Source organism: Solanum lycopersicum, chromosome 11, assembly GCF_036512215.1.
Source record: "Solanum lycopersicum chromosome 11, SLM_r2.1".
NCBI classification, from domain to species: Eukaryota; Viridiplantae; Streptophyta; class Magnoliopsida; order Solanales; family Solanaceae; genus Solanum; species Solanum lycopersicum.
Window position 1 is genome coordinate 55,612,811 of NC_090810.1, and position 23,056 is coordinate 55,635,866.

The 23,056-nt window shown below is 32.8% G+C and overlaps 2 protein-coding genes across 3 annotated transcripts; one reads left to right on the forward strand and one right to left on the reverse strand.

Moving 5' to 3' along the window:
* Nucleotides 1–850: 850 nt before the first annotated feature.
* On the forward strand, nucleotides 851–13,907 carry LOC543567 (serine/threonine-protein kinase BSK7). 2 transcript variants are annotated; one of them, XM_010314938.4, is made up of 12 exons: nucleotides 851–1,189; nucleotides 1,389–1,546; nucleotides 1,970–2,132; nucleotides 2,270–2,490; nucleotides 2,904–3,039; nucleotides 5,028–5,161; nucleotides 5,274–5,379; nucleotides 8,526–8,611; nucleotides 9,766–9,954; nucleotides 11,476–11,628; nucleotides 12,605–12,718; nucleotides 13,038–13,907. In XM_010314938.4, the coding sequence occupies exons 3-12, from the start codon at nucleotides 2,054–2,056 to the stop codon at nucleotides 13,281–13,283; spliced, it is 1,464 nt and encodes a 487-aa protein (XP_010313240.1). In that variant the 5' UTR covers nucleotides 851–1,189; nucleotides 1,389–1,546; nucleotides 1,970–2,053; the 3' UTR covers nucleotides 13,284–13,907. The 2 variants fall into 2 exon arrangements, with proteins under 2 accessions (XP_010313240.1, XP_004250894.1); XM_004250846.5 differs by lacking the exon at nucleotides 1,389–1,546 and having other exon boundaries at nucleotides 963–1,189.
* A 363-nt stretch (nucleotides 13,908–14,270) lies between these two features.
* LOC101261579 (calcium-dependent protein kinase 17-like) lies at nucleotides 14,271–21,967 on the reverse strand. Its single transcript, XM_004250847.5, has 8 exons — nucleotides 20,195–21,967; nucleotides 18,825–18,968; nucleotides 18,447–18,599; nucleotides 17,476–17,591; nucleotides 16,478–16,645; nucleotides 15,527–15,654; nucleotides 14,803–14,902; nucleotides 14,271–14,661 (listed from the first exon to the last, which is right to left on the reverse strand). Exons 1-8 carry the CDS (start codon nucleotides 20,871–20,873, stop codon nucleotides 14,560–14,562), a joined length of 1,590 nt encoding a protein of 529 aa, XP_004250895.2. The 5' UTR covers nucleotides 20,874–21,967; the 3' UTR covers nucleotides 14,271–14,559.
* Between the last annotated feature and the right edge of the window lie 1,089 nt (nucleotides 21,968–23,056).

The window sequence follows — 23,056 nt, forward strand, 5'->3', positions numbered from 1 at the left end:
GTCTCAGATTAAATATCACTCAATTTTTGTCGAGGAATTATCAGAAGCAATCTCTTTATCAGTCAAGATAGGAATAACATTTATATGTGTACCGACCTCTCCAAAATTCAAAGCTCATTTATAAAACTACACTAAATATGTCATTATTGATGTTATTATCAAAATTTCCCAACTTTTCAAGTGCTATTTTTCATAAGCAAACATTTCATAGCTGGTGAAAATTTCGACTATAAAAAGAAAAAAAAGACTATTCCCTCCGTTTCATTTTATGTGACACTTTTCGAATTTCGAGATTCAAACAAGTCTATTTTTTACTATAAGTTTTTCACAGATGCTTTTAACATTTTGAATTATCAATTATTATGACTTATCATACTCTTTACGTAGTTTACAAATATATAAATTTCATTTCAAAAAATTTAAAAATTTCATACGCAAATGTCCGGTTAAAGTTAAATTATTTGACTCTCGAAAAATGATAAGTGTCACATAAAATGAGACAGAGGAAGTACTTAACAATAACAACAATAACGTAATTCGTGAAATTTCATAAAGTGAGATTTAAAAAGGATAAACTGTACATAGAGTTTATTACAACAACAACAATAACGTAATTAGTGAAATTTCACAAAATGAGAATTAAGAAGGATAGACTGTACACAGAGCTTATTACTACTTTGAGCAGGTAATGAGACTATTTCCGAATGAAAAAATAAAAGAAAGAAGAAGTTGATTTCATAGAATGAAGTAAATATTATTACCCCAAGACCTTTTATGCAATGTTATTATAATACCAAAACTTGAATTATCTTAGTTTTGTGGCCAAGGCCAGATGGATAGACAATAGATTATGGTGTTTGGTGTCTTAGAAAAAAAAAATATGAGGAGAAAAAGGGGGTTTAATGTCGGTGGAAAATCAGGAAAAAAAAGCAGGAAAAATAGTACACGTTATACTTAGTAGTAGTTGTCCTAGTAGTAACTGAGTAATATGTACACACACTGAAAAGGGATCTGTACAAAACACATCTTTTATTTTTTTCTTTTTCTCTATTCACATCTCTCTCTCTCTATCCTCTTTACTATATATATATATGCTCTTCTTCACCTGACTCCATTTTCACTTTTCTTGATCTCTCTCTCAAGAGATTTATCTGCTGCACTTTTTTGAATCAATCAATCTTAAAGAAAGGTGCTTTTGGTTTGTTAATGATTGTTTTTTTTTTGATATATGTGTGTTTATCTTTGAACCCTTTTGAAGATTGATGTGTTTTTGTATGTGGGGTTTTTGTTCTTGGTGGTTTTTGTGGTTTTTAGACTTGGTTTTTGTGTATTAGCTTGAAAAGATTTGATTTTTGACTTGGGGTTGACTTGTATGATGAATTTTTCAGGGTGGTTTGGAATTGGTGTGTGTTGATTCAGTTGAAAAAGGGGAGCTTTTTGGTTCTTGATTGGATTTGGGGAGGAAGTTTGTGGCTTTGGGGTATTCATTGGTTATGTGAATAGCAAGTGTTTGGATTGACTGAATTTTTTTGAATCTATGCTAAAGGTACCTTTTTTATTTGTTTGGGTTTACACTCTTTTTTTTCATGATTCCAATTTTTGATTTTTTGCTTTACTTGTGATGTAGCTGAAATGTGATGTGTATGATTCTTGTTGTCTGGGTTTTTTTTAACCTTTTTGATGTCTAGTGAAGTTCCTGTGTGTTTGGAATTTCTGTCCCCCATCTTCGAGTTGTGGATTGCTAATTGAATGGGCTGTTGTGTGCTTGTTGTTTGTTTGAGCTGTGGATAGCAGATTCAATGAACTTTTGTATGATGTTTTGGGGTGTACACCTGAAATTCTGTATGGCTAACAGTTGTATTGCGAGTCTTTAACCTCATCTTTCTGTTTCTAGTTTAATGATATGGATATATTTATAATAATCAGGATGTAATTGTAATGGAAAAAACTTTTTATCACTTAAATGCAGATCTTCTAAGCTGAAGAACATGTGGTGGTTGTGATACAAACAAACAAGTTGCAGTTATATCTCTAAAGTAGGGCGGGTAGTAGAATGGGCTGTGAGTCTTCTAAACTCGCCTCGTGTTGCTGGAGTGGACAGAATGGTCCTGTTCATGAGGCTCAGAATCCTGGTATGTGAAGCTTGTCTTGGTATTTTTCTATCATCATCCAAGGGCATTTCATTCAGAATCGTAAATTTTTCGGTTTTCAATTCCTTCTTTTTTTGTTATTGTGTAAATGTTTTTGTCGGTTTTCATTCTTCTAATAGGTGATGAAGAAAGAGCTGAAGTTAGTGATTTGCCTACATTCCGCGAGTTTACTGTTGAGCAGCTGAGAATATCTACTTCTGGATTTGCTGTAGAGAATATAGTTTCAGAACATGGTGAAAAAGCTCCTAATGTTGTTTATAAAGGAAAGTTAGAGAACCAGAGGAGAGTTGCTGTCAAACGCTTTAATAGATCTGCATGGCCTGATTCCCGACAGTTCTTAGTAAGTTATTCATAAAGCGCATTTATTTAATTCCATCAGGTATTTAAGTTTATATATTTATGTTATCTAAAATGATATAATTGTTTTCCTTTCGGCTAACATTTGGTGATAAAATGTTTCATTGCAAAAGGAAAATAACAATGAATAGGAAAGGAAATAGAGAATGTTGGAGATCTTAAGCTGTCCTGTTATTTAAAAGCATCATTCCAGTTGTTTCTTATATGAGACAACTGATCCATAAATGCAAAAGTGAAGTACGACGCTTTTACATGTCTTATTTTTTGTCGTTAGTGCATGTACGGTTCGATGTTTAAATAGCTTGAAATTGAGTATCTTGTCGTTTTCCTGCTTTACATTGTTTAAGCAATAGACTTTAACTTCCTTCTTGTTATCCTCCAAATCATGAACTTCAGGAAGAAGCCAGATCAGTTGGTCAACTCCGCAACAATAGGTTAGCAAATCTTCTTGGTTGTTGTTGCGAAGGTGATGAGAGGTTGCTTGTGGCAGAATTTATGCCCAATGAGACACTTGCAAAGCATCTCTTTCACTGTAAGTTCATTTTACATTTAAATTCTGTTTTCCATCCTAGTTATGACCCTCGTACCATTGCTTTACTCGTTTTAAAAAGTTCATAGTAGGTTGCAGTAATTATTGGAATATACAACATACCCAGTGTAATACAAGTGGGGTCCAGAGAGGGTAGTAGTAGGCAGATTTGACCCCTACCTAGGTAGAATCATGGAAATATATCAGAAAAAAGTAAAAGCAAACAAAATAAATTGTATTCATAAATGAAGATGTACAATTCAAGGGCTTTATTGTTAAGAATTGTACTTGTCCTTTTCTTCGACCACCATACTAGTGCACCTAACAAGGCCTGTGATACCACTATTGCTACCCCTCCTTAGCTGAGCTATAGTGTCTGGCTCCCCTTTTAATTGCTCTATGGTCTGAATATTAGAAATCTTTTTAACTTCTTTTTGACTTGTGCTTTTATACTGTCAATCAATCACTAAAGTAATCTCTATCCCAAAGCGGTTGAGGTCAGCTATATAAATCGTAATGTCGATTCAGCTCTATTTGGGCTCATAATTCCAGCAATTAATAATGATTCTAAGATAAACTTAAGAATCTTGGAGGTCTTCTGATTTTTTTTAAAAAAACTGAAAGTTTGATACTTTTCACATTTGTGATTTGTCCCATGGTATACATGTTTCTAACTGGAGTGAAGAGACTATTGTTTAGGAATTATTTGTCCTCTTTGAATAAGTTTAATCACGGTAGTGCCACAACTTTGCACCGGTAAGACTACATAAGACATGACTATATTAGGCTTTCTCTCATTCTATCTTCTATATGTTTTTCATTTTGAGAAAATCATTCTATCTTCTATATATGCTACTTCAACTCTGTCTAATGTGATATTTCTATCTTCTCCAACCTGACATTTGTATTAACATTTGCACTTAACAACATTCATGCTATGGGTATATTGAGCTTTAAAGGCATAACATTCATTCCCATACTAAGGTCCCATACTAAAAGCTTAACATTTATAGCCATATGACTCGACCATTCTCTTTCGCATTATGTTTATTTTGTTAGGTATCTTCATATCACATATACTCCTTCCTTTCCGTCATCCTATTTTAATTGTGTTACGTTTTCACTACTAAGTCTAGATGTCTTAGTTGTCTATTTAAGTTTCACAACCTCACCTAATTCACTTCACTCTTTCTGTTTATTGAGGTTCAACCTGCAGTGCACATATTCTTCTTTCTTATTCGTAAAAAAACCTTTATTTCTAGAGTGACCTTTTTCATAGTTTCAATTTTTGATTGACTCCTTCACTAGCTTCATCAATTAACACAGTATTGTCAGCACATACCACCATGAAACCTCATCTTGTATACTGCTGGTGAACTTATCCACAAGTGAGGTAAACGAGTAAAAACTCATGCAGATCCATGGTTTAAGTCCCAACTTATTGTTCTCTTTGATCTGTTTCTCAAATATCGTGTACTGCTGTTGCCCTGGTGTTACCTGCAAGCTATATGTAGCCCTAAGAAAATCGTTGTGAGGTTACTCTATGTTGGATGGCTCAACCATGGTTGATTTTCTATAGTAGTTCTAGTGTGTGATCAAGAGTCGGATCCAAATTTTGAGAAGATAGGATGCAGTAACTTGGTAGAATTCAAGGGAAAAGGGACAAGGATGATTATGGTCAAACTGAACTGATTTGAAATTATTGGCAAAGTTGATTGATTATTATGGTATGTTGATATACAATTTGCCTCTTTTACCCCCATCACTTGTCTAGACAATTTGAGTATTTAAGTAAACCTAATAATGAAATTCGAACTTCACCTAGAAAGTCAATAAATGTAAAATGAGATTGAATGAGATGGGAACACATATCTTCTTACTTCTTTAACGAAGATAAATGAAAATCACAACTTTCTTAAAGATTCTAAGGGAACATATTTTTCTTTGTGATCGGTGAAGTTTCAGTTGACTTATTGTATTTACATATCCAGGGGAGACACAACCCATGAAATGGGCAATGCGGTTAAGGGTGGCTTTGTATCTTGCACAGGCTCTCGAGTATTGTACAATCAGAGGGAGGGCACTTTATCATGATCTTAATGCATATAGAATATTATTTGATGAAGTAAGTACCTAGTGCCCTGGTCATTTATTTTGATGGTCATTGGTAAGTATCAAATTTTACGGATTTAAGGATTTGAGTGCTTCTAATGATCTACCAATTGTCTATTTCTCAGGAAGGCGACCCCCGTCTCTCTTGCTTTGGTTTGATGAAAAATAGTCGAGATGGAAAAAGTTACAGCACAAACTTGGCATTTACTCCTCCTGAATATTTGAGGACAGGTACCTCTATATACATCATATTTTCAATTTGTAATAGTTAAAGGTAGTGCATTGTTATTGTTCCTATTTTTTGATGCTATGTTATGCTTTCCCTATTGTCTTCTATGATCTCTTTACTTTAGTATTTTTCTTTTAACTGGTCTGTTGTGCGTTCTCGAGCCGAGGGTCTGTTGGGAAAACCCTCTACCTCCATGCAATAGGGGTAAGGTTTGCGTAGACAGTAAACTCTTATATATATATATATATAAGAGTTAACTGTCTTCGCAGTAACTTTTCTCCTTATTGCATCTATCTATCAGTAGCAGTTGTGTTACCTGTTACAGCTTTACCAGATATATACGTTATTGAAATTTCTTAAACAGCTAAAAGTGTTCGGAAGCAAAATGTTACGTTTTCAAAACTCAATGGAGACAAAAACACTAGGTGATTTTTTTTTTTAAAAAAAAAATCAGTTTTTTTTTATAAAAAAAACTAGGTGATTCTTCATCTGCCCTAGCCTTGGTGGACATAGTTACCTGTAGTGCGTGAAAGCTGGCCCGGACACCATGGTCATCCAAAAAGCAAAATGTTAAGCAACTAAGCAGGACATTAAATGATGTAGTTGTTTGTCATACAACTACTTCTTTTCAATTAGTATGGTGGTATCCAGGCCAACTTGCGCGTACTGGACCAATTTAAAGATGAGTTTTTAAGCTATAGACATAGTCGGTTTGTAGAGTTCTTTACATTATCAGGAAACCCAAATAAAATCTACTGGTAAGCCTGCCTAATATATGGTATTTGTATTTACCTACTACAATAGGTAAAGGTGATCTGATGGTATAAAAGTTTCTTATACTGCCGGTGTATATATCTTACATTCTTTAAAGATAATGCTACTTTCCACCCACATACGTAGTGGTGTAACAGCCCACCAAGACTTGGCTAGAAGAGAACAGCACTCGTCTACTCTGCTACAGTTCCAGGGATTAGTTACTTTTGGGGTCTTTGGAAACATCACTTATCTCTTCTGCATGAAGTAGTTTATAAATTTAGCTCCAAAGTACTAAAACTACAAAGGTAAACTTTGACAAATAGCTTCTTTTGGTTGAACTTTTTAAATAGATAAAAGGAGAGTGATGCAAATAATAAGCTAATCTAACAGCCTTCCAACAATATTTTACGGTTATTGGCCAAACTTGGAGCAATTGAAGTGAAGCATGCTAAATTTTTTTGAAAGACATAAAAAGCCGAACATGTAGAAAGGCTATAGTATTAGGTGATTTCTCCAACAGACAGTATTAGGCCAAGCCATGAGGTGAGGTCTCAGGTTCAAATCCCAGTGGTGACAAAAGACATTAGGTGAATTCCTTCCATTTGTCCAAGCCCCTGGACCCCGCGTGAACGCAGTGCATCAGGCTGCCCTCTTACCATTTATCGATTAAAAAGTTTATATGGCAATATTTTTTATTAAGTCATAATTAAAGAACTTCCCAAAAACTTTATAAATATACCAAATTACCAATCCCCAAGGCTCTGATTCAAAAGGCAAAGGTAGTATAAAGCCACATTTAATGTTAGGTGCATGTCACAAATTCAAATTTGATGTGCAATCTTGATATATTGGTCACAAGGATATAGAGGGTCGATCTGTCATCCCCTGAGTTTCGGAACTGGTCATAAAAATAAATCGATTCTTGAGGAAGAGGAGAGGATCATGCATAATAATAGGTGCTACATGTTTAGCATTCAGGGGAAGATGTAAATCGACCTGCCGACTCATTTTCAAGTGGTGAGCTAGTTATGGTTGATCTTGTAGAATCTCTTTTAAATCCATCTGAAAGTCTTAAAGTGGCTATAGATCCATTCTTAGATTTACGTGGTTTCTCATTTCAGACTCTTGATGTCTAACAAGCATGGTTATACTTGAACCTACTCCATTTATATTGAACATATAAAAGGTGTCAGTCTTAAACGACAACCTAAAAGTATGATGTGTCAAAGTAATTCTTTCAGAAGAGCAGAGTTCACTTGTATATAAGGTTTTATTGTACAACTTATGTACTGCTTTGTGAAATAATACAAAGTTACCAGGTTAAAAAAAATGCTCTGTTTGATGACCTTTTCTTTGAACTTGGTAACTTTGTATTGTATCACAAAACAATACATGGGTTGTATTGAAACCTTATATTCAAGTCTACTCCTCACTTCACTTCTCCATGGTTAAATTGAGTCTAGAACATAAATAATAGAGATAAGTGTCATTTGAGTATAACTGATTACACCAACAAACTAAAAGAAGAATGCAGTTAAGTTTAACTTTCTGCACATTGTTCACAATGCTCTCAGAACATCTTGAACTCCTCTCTTTCCAGATAGCCCACCATATAGCACTATAGATAATTATCCATCTACCTCTGTCCTATGCATGGACCCCTTCTTCCTCCCAACTCATTAAGGCCTCAGTCACTTTCCTAGGCATGGTCCAGGAAATGCCTTTTAAGGCTGAGAAATAGTCTCCATAGTTGTTGAGTGTACTTGCAATGTAAAAATAGATGGTTGACAGTCTCAGCTGTTTAACCACATAGGAAACACCTGGAACACAAGGTTATCACTCTTTTTTTTGAGAAGGTTAACTGGTACAGGGTTATCCCTCTTCATGGCATTGTCCTCTGTAAGGACTGCTTCCTTAACCATTAACCATAAAAAGCATGAAACTTTGTTAGGTATCCTGCTCTTCATGACAGTCTTTGCTTGATGACCTTAATTTTTGTTATTTTAACTCCCTTCTTAAGAGGAAGAGGAGGGGGGTTTAGGGAGGAGCCGAGTGATTTTACTGCCTCTTGCCTGTTCCCAGTAGATTGTTTGATTATATTTCTTTGTTGACTTAGAAAGTTGAAGGGGTGCCTTCTTTACAAGTAACTTTTACCTTTGTGGCATTGGTTTGTTCATTTAGCTTGTTTGATTATATTTCTTTGTTGACTTAGAAAGTTGAAGGGGTGCCTTCTTTACAAGCAACTTTTACCTTTGTGGCATTGGTTTGTTCATTTAGCTAATTGCTGTAATTTATTAGGAATAATTGCTTCTCTCTATGACATTAATAATATTTCTGGCTATGAGTTGTTGAAATTATTATGGTTCACTCAGTTATTCTGAAATTTTTGCAGGGAGAATCACCCCGGAGAGTGTCATGTATAGCTTCGGAACACTCTTGCTTGACCTTCTCAGTGGAAAACATATTCCTCCAAGCCATGTATGCTCTTTTCTGCTAATTGAAGATAATATTGCTTTACTTTTTTTTTTGGGACAAGAAAACATGACGTTTTAGTGCTTCTTTCGTCCTAGTTTATGTCCAATCCATCTTTTTATATGAATGAGATATCTTTTTGGTCTAAGGCAGTTATGGGTTTGAAGATACTGTTGATTAGGAGAGATAGTAATTTTCAATTTGTTTGAACTCTGGAGATACTGATACACTCTCTTCACCTACCCCAGAAAAAGAAAGGCTTTGATGCTTATTCCTGCTGTGAGCTCCAGTGAACTCTATCTGGCTGCATTTTATCCCATGGAGGGCTGGACTAAGATTACTGGTTTTAATGTTGCCTCATACTGGTTTGCACCTCATTTTTATACGGGCAAAATAGCAGTAGGATGCAAGAACAGATTGTTAACATATGGGCTCTGTGAGTGCCTTGACACACAATATAATATAGTTCCCTAAATAGAGAAATCCTGGCTGTTTTGTTCTCCCTATATGCAGTGGACACACTGGAGCTGTTTGTACAACAAAACTCCGTTCTAATTTCTAGACTCTCGTAATACATGGCTGTCTTCATCGACTAGGTTCCTAGAAGAAACCATTACCAACACCCCCATGAACATCTGATTCCTTTTCATCTTTTCCTATTCCCGCCTCTCCTTTTCTTTGGTAAACTATCTTGTTCAATCTCAGTAGTGACGCTTAGACTGCTCGTTGGAAGTATCTGAACAGTCTGAATCATGTTGATTCATTAATTTGTATTATATAATTTTATTGTTCTTACCTGTAAACATGAAAAATGAGAACTAGACTGCTCGTTGGAAGTATCTGAACAGTCTGATTCATGTTGATTCATTAATTTGTATCATATAATTTTATTGTTCTTACCTGTAAACATGAAAAATGAGAACTTCAAGCTTGGCAAAATAGCGTTGATCAGGCATCAAATTCAATTTGGTTGTGTGTGTGTGTTTTGGGGTTGTGGTGGGGTGGGGGGATTGGTTTCATTGATTGTTGAAGTCAAGCGGTACTACGGCTACTAAATGGTTGTAAAGTAGGATCAATTATATCAAAACTGTTTATGATAAAGGATATGTGGTTGTTGGCCAGTTACTTTTCCCTTCTAATACTGTATCTGTTTTTGTCAGGCCCTTGATCTGATTAAAGACCGGAATCTTCAGATGCTTACGGATTCTTGCTTGGAAGGTCAATTTTCTTCTGATGATGGGACTGAATTGGTAAGGATAGCTTCAAGATGTCTGCAGTACGAGCCACGTGAGCGGCCAAATCCAAAGTCACTGGTTGCTGCTTTATTTCCTCTTCAGAAAGAGACCGAGGTTGTGCTTTTTCTTGTTCTGATGTTACTATCTATTACTTATCTTTAGTTTCTGCTGTGTTTGATATTTGTTTCTCTACCTACGTGCTCTTCTTTCTCTCTTTTGATCAAGTGAAACTTTCATTAGTTGGTGTACAAGGATCCAAAATGTACGGAAGGAAAAGATTCTTAATTAAAATTGGATTTGACAATATCCGAAAAATGATTTACATCAGCAAGCTTACGGCACCTAAATAGGTTTATAAATAGGCCCCCAAGATTTTTCTCTAGTGGGAAGAGGGAAACATATGATGTGTGGATTCGGTGCACGTCTCAGGTTTGAACACTACCACAGACCAAAGGTGGTGTAAGTGGAGAGGGGTAGAGGCGTCCCCCCATTATTTCCGATGTTTCAAACTTAGGGCCTGTAGCCATCGGGGGTTTCTTGGTAGCAAAGGAAGAAGAAAGGTTCATAAGACAGCTTGCTTTGAAAAAAGGTTCATTAGACAACTTGCTTTCCAAATGTGGGACTGAAGTTTATGTCTTCTGTTCCTTCTCCATATTGTCTAAAATATCCCGCTGGGGATGGATTGCATAGCTCTTTTGTCCTTGTGTGCTTTTCTGGTTTTAGCTCTCAGCTTTTGTTTCTGCAGCTATTCTCTTTATATAAGTTTGCCCTTCAAGCTGCTTTTTTTGTTGAGAGCTCTATAACAGTGAAAATAGATATGATAAAGCAGTTTGGTAGACATAATATTGTGGATGGTCATTAGTCAGAAGCTGATACGTAGTGGTTGAATTTCTTTAGTGTGTGTAACAACTAATAAGCACACCCTGATTGTGATATGTCCTTTTGTTATTATATAATGGGATCACTCATAAATTTCCCTGACATAAAAATTTGCAGTGATTTCCAGTTTGTTTGAACTGGAAATTTAGGAAAGGTTGACACATGAAGTGCCTTATATTGGGTGTGGAAGTTGTTATTGCCGTCAGTGGCATACTCTTTCCAAGTTTTTGCGAAAAATATGATTTGTAACTATACCATTTTAAAATATTTAGTGCCTAATGCTCCCACGGATTCAGTCTCTTAGTAAGAACACAATGTGAGTTTGAACCTTGCTGTGAACAAGACCTGACATTTAAGTGGAGAAGGGTAGATGGGGTCCAATATCCAGCTAGTTTCGAACCGTATCCCAGCTGGCCGTTGGGGATATCTTGATTATCAAAAATAATATTGAAAGCCTAATTTAATGCTTTTATGTATCTATTTAACTTTTCTTCTGGTGTTATCGTGTCACTTGAAGCTGTAAAAAGCTATCTGTACGATATATCCAAGGATTGCTTGATGCCCATTATATTGTACACTCGTGATGCAACATTGGTGAATGCATTTAATTCTCTGTTAATTTGGTCCTAGTCTTATTAGTTAAGTTAGTAAAAACCAGGAATTTGGATAAGGTAAAAAGCATTTTAGGTTATATTATTGTTCATATTACTGACTGTAAATTGTCAGAGATCAAAGTAACGATACTTGTTTTTGCAGGTTCCTTCTCATGCTTTGATGGGTATCTCACGTGATGGTGGAACTATGCCTCTGTCTCCACTTGGTGAAGCCTGCTTGAGAATGGATCTAACAGCCATCCATGAGATTTTAGAACAGCTTGGGTACAAAGACGATGAAGGAGCAGCTACTGAGGTTTGTCTATCAGTAATTATTTTGAGGAATCAATGTCCTCATCTTGTACACACATTCCCTTTCAGTGTTTTATCTTCAACACATTGAGTCACACTTTTAGCCTCAACCATTTGAGGATCTTTTATCCTCTTATCCCTGCTTATACATGTGTGCATGAGAAGGGGCCTCACATTTTTTTCCACCTGCCTCTTATCCTTTTTCTATGATTTGGTTCGTAGTGATTTCCGTCGTATTAAGGAATCATAACAACCAGAGAGCTTCTCGATGCTGTTATAAAGGTTCTTCTCAATGTTGTGCCTTCATCTTGAGAGGTTGTCCGGATGAGTGGATTTTTCAACACAAATTGATTTGTATTTGGTCTAAACAAGTGTCCTCTAGGAAAAATAGCCTGTTGCAAAGGAAGTTCTCAGAAATAGGGTTCACAAATGGTGCGGTTGCGGAGCAAACCCGCTAATATTTCAGCCCACCCTGCATAGCACAATTTGTTGTTTTCTACCCGCCCCAAATAATTTGTTGTTTATATATACCGGTAGTCTTGAAACTTCATTTTTATTAGTAGCTTTTTCTTATTCTGTCCCAATTTCTGAACTCATATTTACTCCACTTTTTTTCTTCTAGAGATAATAAAAAAGAAAAGGAAAATTCAAATGTTAACCTGGGAAAAAAAATGAGACGTGAACCACTTCGCCCCCCCTGTTGCCTTCCCTACAGTCAGAAACAGTGGAGAAAAATATGATGTACTTATGACTTACTTCTTTTACTTATTACCTTAACTTCCCAATGCCTATTGAATAATTGTGCCCACTTCTCCAACATGTGAGACACTTAGGAGAGGAATTTACTCAGGTGTTAAAACAATTTTCTTTTGGTAACTTATTATTTGTTCAAATGGATAATCAAATCCAAGTTATTGTGCATTTTTGGAGCCAATTATCAAAGTCTCATGATGACCTCGCTTTTTTAATGTTGCCTGCAGCTTTCATTCCAGATGTGGACAAATCAGATGCAGGAAACGTTGAACTCCAAGAAAAAGGGTGATTCTGCTTTCAGGCACAAAGATGCTAAGGCCGCCATCGAATGCTATACACTGGTAAGAAATTCATGGTCCTCACTCCTCTTTGATAGGTTCAGTTGCCACGGGTTATAATACTTTTAATCATCTCACTTGGGTTTGAATATGAGTAGCAAGACCTCTTGCAAACTTGAGGTTCTGAGTTGGGTACTTTTCAGATGTGTGTTCTTAGACGAGATAAATGTTTGTAGTCTAAAACTTCATACATTCAATATAGTAACAAAATGGTCTAAAGAGATGATAACATGTTCTCAAGATTATTAATGAGTGCGTGAAGAGTACATCTAATCTAATTTTAAATGCATCACTCATTTTAATACTTGGGTTGGTTTTGCAGTTTATCGATGTTGGAACTATGGTCTCCCCAACTGTGTATGCACGGCGTAGTCTGTCTTATCTCATGAATGATATGCCACTGGAAGCCCTCAATGATGCAGTACAGGCACAAGTAATATCTCCTGTATGGCATGTTGCTTCGTATTTACAAGCTGCTTCTCTCTTTGCACTTGGAAGGGAAAATGAGGCACAAATTGCACTCAAGGAAGGTTCTGTTCTTGAAGAAAAGAAGAACACAAATTCCTGAAAGTGGCAAGTTAAGCCACTCTGATCGTTATTTAATTGCTCCGTTGCTAATGGTGTTTGGACATGGATCACAAAAAGTTCACCGGTGAGAGGCTATTCAATCTATTGCCTCGTGCATGCGATCATTAAGTAGGTTTGGTTTTACTTCAGAGCATTCTTTTGCTACATATAATTGGATGGGGTTGGTTTTGGTCACAGCTTTTGTAGACAGGTTATCTAAGCGCTCCGGTTGAAATGGATTGACATTTTCCAATAAACAAACTATTCTCTGTGGGAATAATCAAATGCCGTTGGTTCCATAAGGATCCAACACCTGTGGGGGGAAAAAGGAAAGCTGGAGACACTTCCTGTGCTGTAATTTATGTACAGTGCTATTTAGCTGCTCAAATTGTTTCGTTTCTCTCTCTCTCTCTCTCCGTCTTGTTAACTTCTTGAAATCGTCCTTCTCGTGTCTTTCTCTCTTGTAGTTGGGGGTTAATGTCCTTTCTTTGTGGTGGTAATTTTACTTTTGCAGTGCTTATGTTAAGTAAGTAAAACTTGTAACTGGTCTAACTTTCTGAATGTTGTTTGTAAGGTTTGAATCTTTATGTCAACAGTTAATCAGTTTGAATGCTTTTGTGGATAATTATTTGTACAGCTGGTAGCTCCAAGTCATATATTGTTGAAATTTAAGTTCTTGTCTTCTTAATTTTCTTATATTGCCTCATATAGGTTGAGGGATCAAGTGTTCTCCCCTTATATATGTTTTTTGGGGTAATTCTCACTGCAACGTTGAATATCGTGCTGAGTTAGGTTTGAGATTTAATTTTAACTGTAAGGTCGATTTTCTTATCATAGTATAAGAGTTGGGGGTGTGTTTGGTAAGGAGGAGAATATTTGATGACTTATTATTGCTTTGCTGGTCAATATCTTTTGAAAACATTTTTTCTAGAAAAATTAGTTTTTTTTATAAAGAAATTGATTTGTACTTATAAATTTTAAGTATCTATTAACAAAAAGATTTATATTAATTGTATACACAAATTATGAACTCTTTTTAGACTCTTTAGCAGAATCCCAATAGAGTACTCATGAGTTTTAAATTCTCATATCTTTTACAAAAAAATTGATTTTAGGAAAAATGATAGTAACAATATACATTAAACATTCATGAAATTTTAAAACATCATGAATGTTTTTTACAAAATTAATCTTTGATCTTTCTCAAGTATCAAACTTTGGAAAAAATATTTTTTTAATCTTGATTTTTTTTGTTAAAAAATATTCACTATGAAAATTTATACGACAAATGACTCCCTTCTTTTTTTTATATTTGCTGTTGTTTCTGGACTTCCTTTTCTCATCATAGCTGCAAATTCATCATAATTAATTCGACCATCCTGCACAATAAGAATTAAATCATTAGAATATAAAAAAATTCATAATTAAATAATTTATACGGTTATTATATGTGTATAATAATTATGATAAATATTAATTGATAATATGATTAAAAAAAATGGGAGTGTTTCAAATTTTACATTATTTGAGTCAACTTCAGCAACAATATCTTGTATGTCCTTTCCATCATCAATACCAAATTCTCTTAAAGCTTGCTCTAACTCTTCTATTGTGATGTACCTGAAAATATTTAAAAAATTAAAATCTAGAAGAGGGTAAAAATAATAATAATTTAAGATTTGAATACTTTTTGTTTTTGGAACATATTTGAAAATATAAGATTTTCTATTTTTTAAAAATTTAATAAATATTTATGTATCAAAATACTGAATTAATCTAGTATTGTATCACTTAAAAAGTTATATGGTATTGTTGTGGGTATCAACTAGGAATAATGTATTTAGCTAATGATGTTGTTGTGGGCATTAGCTAGTGGCGATATATAGTGTCTAGCAATAGTGGTTGATGGTGATAATTGGTGTTGACGGCGGCTAACTATCGTGGTGGATTATAGTGATAGTTAAAAGAGATGATGAATTATGATAATGGTTTGTGATATAATGATGATTGTCGAACGTGATTGGTTGTTGTTCTGATAGTGGTTGGTGATGATGAATGTAGACAGTGGCTAGTGATGATTATGACCGATATGATGGTCAGCAACGACAATAGTTAATGATGACGGATTATGAAAATAGCAGTGAATGAAGGAATATTATATAAACATCAATAATATTAAGACATTATAATAAATTTTAATTATTCAGATATATGTAGTTCGATTCAAGTATACGGTAAACTTACCCACTATTATCCTTGTCAAAATATTGGAATGCTGTGTAAAGATGTTCTTCTTTGTCCATTCTGTTCATGTGCATTGTTGCTGTAATAAATTCTTCATAATCTATGGTTCCATTTCCATCAGCATCAGCCTAATTTATTAATTTTTTTCAATGTATACAAAAAAAAAAAATCAATATATTACAATAAAGAAGTAACTTGCACCTTCTTTTTTTTCATAATACTAATTTGAAAGATTTTTAGATGGTAATTAAATATTTATTCTAATTATCAACTGCTTCATTCCTTTACTTTTATTTACTTTTATTTGTCCATAGTAAAAATATATAGATATATATTTATTTGTCACTTTTAATATATCGAGAGGGCATTAATTATTTATTTCTCAAATAATTTCTAATGATATAAAATTATACATCAATTAACATAAATTTAATGATAAATATATACATATTAATCACTATTTCTTAAGAGAGGTGCAAAGTCTAAATTGGACAAGTAAAAGTGAAGAGAGAAAGTGTGTGTGTGTGTGTGTATATATATATTATTTCGAGTAAAATTAGTTGTCCTGATACAATTTTTATATTTCAAATCATTTTCTTGGGTGTCGTCTGTTGTACAATATAAAGCTTAACTACTTGAGCCGATCTCAGATGAATTTTAAAAAAATGATAAATTTTAAAATTTGTTCCGTCTTTCAACACAAATAATTATCTTTTTGTAATAACAGAACAATCACCATTTTAATTAGATATCGATCGATTCAACATCACTTATCAATAAATTCCAAATTTTAGGTCTTTTTAAAAATTCTAAACTAATTCAATTGTAAATTTGCTAAGTGCAATGATTAGCTATCACTTATAATTTAGGAGGGTAAAAAGGTTATGAATATTAAAATATATTAATAATTTTGTGTTTGATATAAAAAAAAAAATTAATTAGAGGACTTACAGCTTCCATTAATTGTTGAATTTCATAATCAGATAATTTAGTTCCTTGTTTGGCAAGTCCTTGTTTTAGCTCCTCAAGTGTTATTGCTCCACTATTATCAGCATCCATACTTTTGAACATTTGCTTTAATCCCATTATTTCTTCCTCTGATAAACATCCTGCAATAACCTATAACATATTTTCTCTCCAAGTAAATACTTTTGTTTCACATTAAAAAAAAAATTAAAGGTGAAATTATATATATATATTTTTTAAAAGAAGAGTTTATTCACAAGATTTTATGTAATTTTTCATGATCTTGAAATATCTGGAGAGAAATTTCTTGAGATTTTACTTTGACGTAACATTTATGCATTAACTTCAAATGAAATATATGCTTTCACTTGAAAGAAGGAAAGGGGGTTCATTACTCGAAGAGAAACTTTTTGAAATTTTACTTTGACGTAACATTTATACATCAACTTTAAATGTAATATGCTTCTATTTGAAAAGGCGAGAGGGTTTCATTAGCCGGAGAACAACTTTCTTCAAAATTAAATTTTACTTTGACGTAACATCTATAGATTAACTTTAAATGAAATATGTTTCAATTTTTAGGGGGGGGGGGGGAGGAATTCATTACTCGGAGAGCAACTTTCTTACAATTTTACTCTGACGTTGCATTTATACATCAACTGTAAATGCAAAATGCTTTTATGATAAATTTTTACTATCTTAAAATTCTTTTCATATATACCTATTTAATGATTTCCATTTGAAAGGGAAAAAAAGGATTTCATTACCGGAAGAATAACTTTTTGAAATTTTACATTGACGTAACATCTATATATATATAACAAGTTTCAATGAAATATGCTCCTATTTAAAAGGGAAAAAAAAAGGGGGGGGGGGGTTTCATTAGCCGATTTTCTCAAAATTTTACTTTAACGTAATATGTATAGATCAACTTTAAATGAACATGCTTCAATTTAAAAGAGAAAAAAAAGCAATTTCATTACCCGGAGAGCAACTTTCTTGAAATTGTTCATGGCTCTAAATTGTTTGAGTCTACTTAAAACAGCATTGTCAAGTGGTGTATCTGGTGCATCTCCATCCTCCTTGATCCATGGATGATCTGAATTCATATACATATTTATTCATAAATCAAGTAATATATGCTCCAATGAATTTTTCATCTATATGTATTTATTTTTGGTATAATACATAAATTTACCCTTTAACTTGACCTTATTTTATATTTATATATTTCATTTTTGGATATGCTCAAATAAACAATTAAATTCGTATAAAGTTGAACAAGTTAATACTAGATCCTACGTGGCATAATACGTGCAGGATGCAAATTGTCATGTAGGATGCCACGTAGTACGTATGTGCTTATTTATTTAATTTTATACAAATTTAAGTGTATACTTATGCATATTCAAAATTAGAGGAGATTATGAGTTAAAACCAAGTTCAGAGTTTAGCAAAATTCAATAACTTCCGTTTAAATTTTTACTTTGTCTTTAGAAATCTATTGATATTTAGAACCTAAAAGGTTAAAAAACTAGAATTATGAACCCATTCGGCTTCACCTCTTCCCGAAATCTTTAATTAAAAGTAACAAATTTTGATTATCCCAACACAACCCATTATATACATAAGTTAAACTCATTTAACATTGATAAGATATTACACAAAAGGGTGAATAGTTTTTATCTAATACTCCTTAATCCCATTTTACATGACACTCATTTCTTTTTAGTCCATTTTAAAAAGAGTGTTATTTTACTATAATTAAAAATAATTTAACTTTAATTTTTTTTTATCTCCTTGACGAAATAATTTACATTCACACAAATATTTAATCATTATTTGAAACCACAATTTTTTTTAAAAAAATTTCTTAAATATCATGACAAGACAAATAATATCACGTAAAATGAGACTTGAGAAAGTAACATATAATTTACAATATTTAACTTACTTAACACTTGGATTGCTGTTAACCTCTGTTTGGGATCTGAAGTCAACATTTTCCTAACAATATCTTTGGCACCATGTGAAATTGAAGGCCATGGATCACTTGAAAAATCAATATGTCCACGCAATATTGCATTGAATATTCCATGTTCAGTTTCTGAAATTAAAAGAAAAAAACAAATTTTTAAAATCATCATTTATTAATTAATTAACCTCTAATCAATCTTACTTAAGATTAACACACAATTAATTACTAGCATTTTTTATCCTACATAAATAAAGGGCTTGATCCGGATATGTGTCGGATAGAACCCATTCTTATCAAGATTTTTTTTATATTCAGAACTCGAAATCGAGATCTCGATTAAGAGAATGATGATACCTGCCCAAAAAGGAGGAACACCAGAAAGAAGAATATATAACATAACCCCAACACTCCATATATCAACTTCTGGACCATATCTTCTCTTCAACACTTCAGGTGCAATGTAATATGCACTACCCACTATGTCCTTAAACACATCTCCTGTACAACACAAAATTGAATATTAATAGAGGGAGTATAGTTTTATGCATTTACAAAAATGAGATTAAAGAGCACTTAACTACTTTTTTCTTTTTGTAGTTTTACTATATAATATTAGTGTGTGAGCTAGCTCGTGTGCACACCTGTTACATCTCACTAACACATGTATCAGATAATTTTATTCACCAGATAAAAATTTGTGTCCAAGCTAGTTTGTGTGCACACCTATTACCATCTCATTGGTCAATATATCAGATATTTTTGTCCATCACAACTTAGACGGATGAGAAGAAATGACTAGTGTGTAGTCTATGATAGGTTTCCCTTTGCATCTCTCGTGGTTTTCACTTATTGATCACTAGTCACATTAGCCCTTGATCGGCCCTACCTGAATAACTATCAAACTTCTGTTACTTCATTCTCTTTCATCATTAAAGGTTTGTTTGGTATGAGAGATGAAATAGACAGTGACTTTACTATATATATGGAACAACTTATCACATCATTGCAGTACATTAAATAATGGAATAAAATCTAATTCCATAGAGTAACTAATCCTTAGAGTGAGTTGATTCTAAATGAGAACATGTTTCATTCCAACTTTCATCAAGGACAAGTAAGGTCTTAGGAGGGTCAATACAATGAGTGGGTTCCTTAAATTCTCACCAGGCTGTTGGCATTGCTAAATATATCCAACAAATACAAAAGTGACTAAAGAAGTCAGAGACACCCCCAACCAAATGCAGGATAAGATGTATATTTATCTTGGGATTACTATATATCCCTTACACCAAAAGACTCCTTAAGTCACTCTAGTTCTATGTAAACATGCATGCATGTATGGTATATTAAGTGTTATATAAACATGCATGCATGTATGTTATATTAATTCATGAGTGTATATAAGTTAAATTGATTGATTTTGAGTGAAAACAGGTTTCATCCCGACTTTCATCACGGACAAGTACGATTTTAGGCCAGTCAATACAATGAGCGGGTTCCACAAATCCCACCAGGCTACTGGCATTGCTAAATACAATAGATGCAAAAGTGACTAAAGAAGTCAGAGAAACCCTTAACCAAATGCAGGATAAAATGTAATCTTCTATATCTTATCTTGGAATATATTTATACAAAACGATCCCCTTAGGGCACCAGTGCTATAGACATGCATATTAAATATGATTTGTCAGCGTATAAAAGTTAAAACTGATTTACATATGTACCTTGTTTATAAAAGACGGAAAGACCGAAATCGGTAGCCTTGAGAGGTGAATCCTCATCTTTATTAAGAAGAAGAAAATTCTCAGGCTTGAGATCTCTATGAATAACACCCATAGAATGACAAGTATGTACAATTTGAACAATAGTTCTAAGCAAAGTAGCAGCAGCCCTTTCAGTATAATGTCCTTTAGTAATAATCCTATCAAAAAGTTCACCACCAGCACATAATTCCATAACCAAATGTACTGAATGTTTGTCCTCATAAGCACCTTTAAGTTCAACAATATTTTGTTGACCTGTTAAATGATGCATTATTTGTACTTCCCTTTTAACATCTTCAATATCTTCTTTATTAACCAATTTCCTTTTTGCTATTGTTTTACATGCAAATTGTTCACCATTTTGTTTATGTGTACATAAATGTGTTACACCAAATTGACCCCTTCCTAATTCTTTACCTATTGAATATGTCTTTTTAACATCTTCCATTGGTCTTCCTAATACTGGACCTATAGGGGATTTTTTAGATGGTTTTGAAGAAGGGTCAGGAGATTTTGGTGGTGTAGTATTATTATTATTATTACAACTTTTTGATTGATCATTATCATTGGATTTTTCTTTACTCATAATATGATCATCATCATCATTATTAGGTTGGCCCCTTGAACAACAGTTCCCCATTGTATTATGGGGACTAAGCTAAAAGGGCAAAAGAAAAATTATTATGAAGATGATGATGAACAAATAAACAAAGAGAGAAAAGAGAAAGAGAGTTAATCTAGGAGAAAGACAAAAAAAGATAAAATGAGATGATTGAGGAGAGAGAGTAAACTTTGCATTTGGATATTAGTTAGAGGTTGAGAAAATGTCTTTCTTTAAATTCATTAGTGGATCATAAAATATACCATGTCATCTTAAACATTGATCACTTTAAGAAAATTATTATATTTGATATAATTGTAATAGTATTTGTCTAAGCTTTTATTTATTTAATTTGTCTCTCTTAAGCATTTCACTTAATCACCTCTTCATTTATTTTCATATCAAGATGTAACTCAAAATTTAGTGGTGTTAATCTGAATATTAAGATATTACATCAAGATTTGAATACTTGAGAGTTAAAGATTTTTTTTTTTTAATATTTGAATTTATAAAAATTTTCTTTGTTTTAAAAAAGGAATAAATATAAAATACTAAATTGATCTAATATTATAATATTCGATAAAATACTTTAAAATTTTATATGGCAATTGGTGGGGGTGATGACTAAGATGGTGATTATTTGTATCTATTTAGGATAGTCTTGATTGACGATGATGGTTGAGAGTAGTATCTTATTGTATACTGGTTGGCAATAATGATTAACTTTAGTTGATGGTGATGACGACTGATAATTAGTAATTGAATGATATTAATAACTAATGACAATAGTGAATGATAATTGACAAATGGTGATAACATTGATAGTAATTGGTGGATGTAATAATTAATAATTGGTGGTGTTGATTGCAAATATGGTTAATGGGGGGATGATTCATTTTGGTGATTGACGGTAGTTATAATTGTCGGTGGGTAGAGGATGATTGTTGTAGATGACAGATGGTGGTGATTGATATGGCCAAAATAGTGATTGTGAGTAGTGTGGTAATTGCGACTGAAATAGTAATTGTGAATTGATTGAGTGAACTGTCATTTTTATAGAAATTTTTAAATAAACTTCATAATGATATCAAGACTTTATTATACGTCTTAATCATGTCATTAAAGAGTTGTAAAATAAGAAAAACAAATACACTTTAAAATAAATCAAACTTAATGACTTGAAATAACTATTTAGACTTTCCTTTTTAGTGAAACAAATGATGAGGTCTAATTGTCTCTTGTGAATAATTAGAGTCCCTTGCTTTAATTTTTTGCTTTCTTGGATTTGGATGGCCTAAATAACTCAACACTCTGAATGGTAATTGTTGCAAATATATTTCATCCTCACAGAATAGATTTAAATTAAAGCTAGAGATAAGTTTGAGTGAAAAGGAGGCACAGAGTAACTGTAGAGAAATTAACAAATCACAATTGCACCATACAAAAGTTTACCAACTAATAAATAAACAAATGAAAATCCAATTAATTAGTTCTATCTTTTCCACATATCCTAGTTGACTTGTTCAACCAAGGAGGATGAGCAACTTTAAGCTTGAACTCATTAGTGTAGCTTCAACATGTCACCATCAATTTTTAGTGTTCACGGTTCGGATAAAAACTAATTCAAATTTAAAAAAATTGAATTAAATTAAACTATCAAATTAAATAATTTTATTTGGTTTTGATTTGGTTTAATTTACATTTATTTAAATCGATAGCATTTGATCTGATTTTGATTTTAATTAAAACAATTGAAAAAATAATCAAATCGAACCGACAAATTATATATATATATATATATATATATATATATATATATATATATATATTAAAATTATACATACATAATATATTACATTTTAATAATAATTTTGAATATCTTATATATATTTTCATCAAAATTTAGTTATAATTTGTTTATGACACTAGGACCCGTTTGCCATGCAATGCAGTTAAAATTTTATTTCAACATGTGATTTGAAATTTTTATGTTATATGTTTTCTCATAAATATAAAACCCCCCATAAGTTATAAAATTGTCCCAATTTTTTATACAATCTTATCAAATAAACAAAAGTTTATAAAATTTCATAATACACTATCACATAAGATATTCGTAAAAAATACAATATTTATTTATAATCCTCTCACATAGTACACACAATTTTCTCACGTTGAACTTGCATTTTTCGTTGATATGACTAACAAGACAAGCCAACATT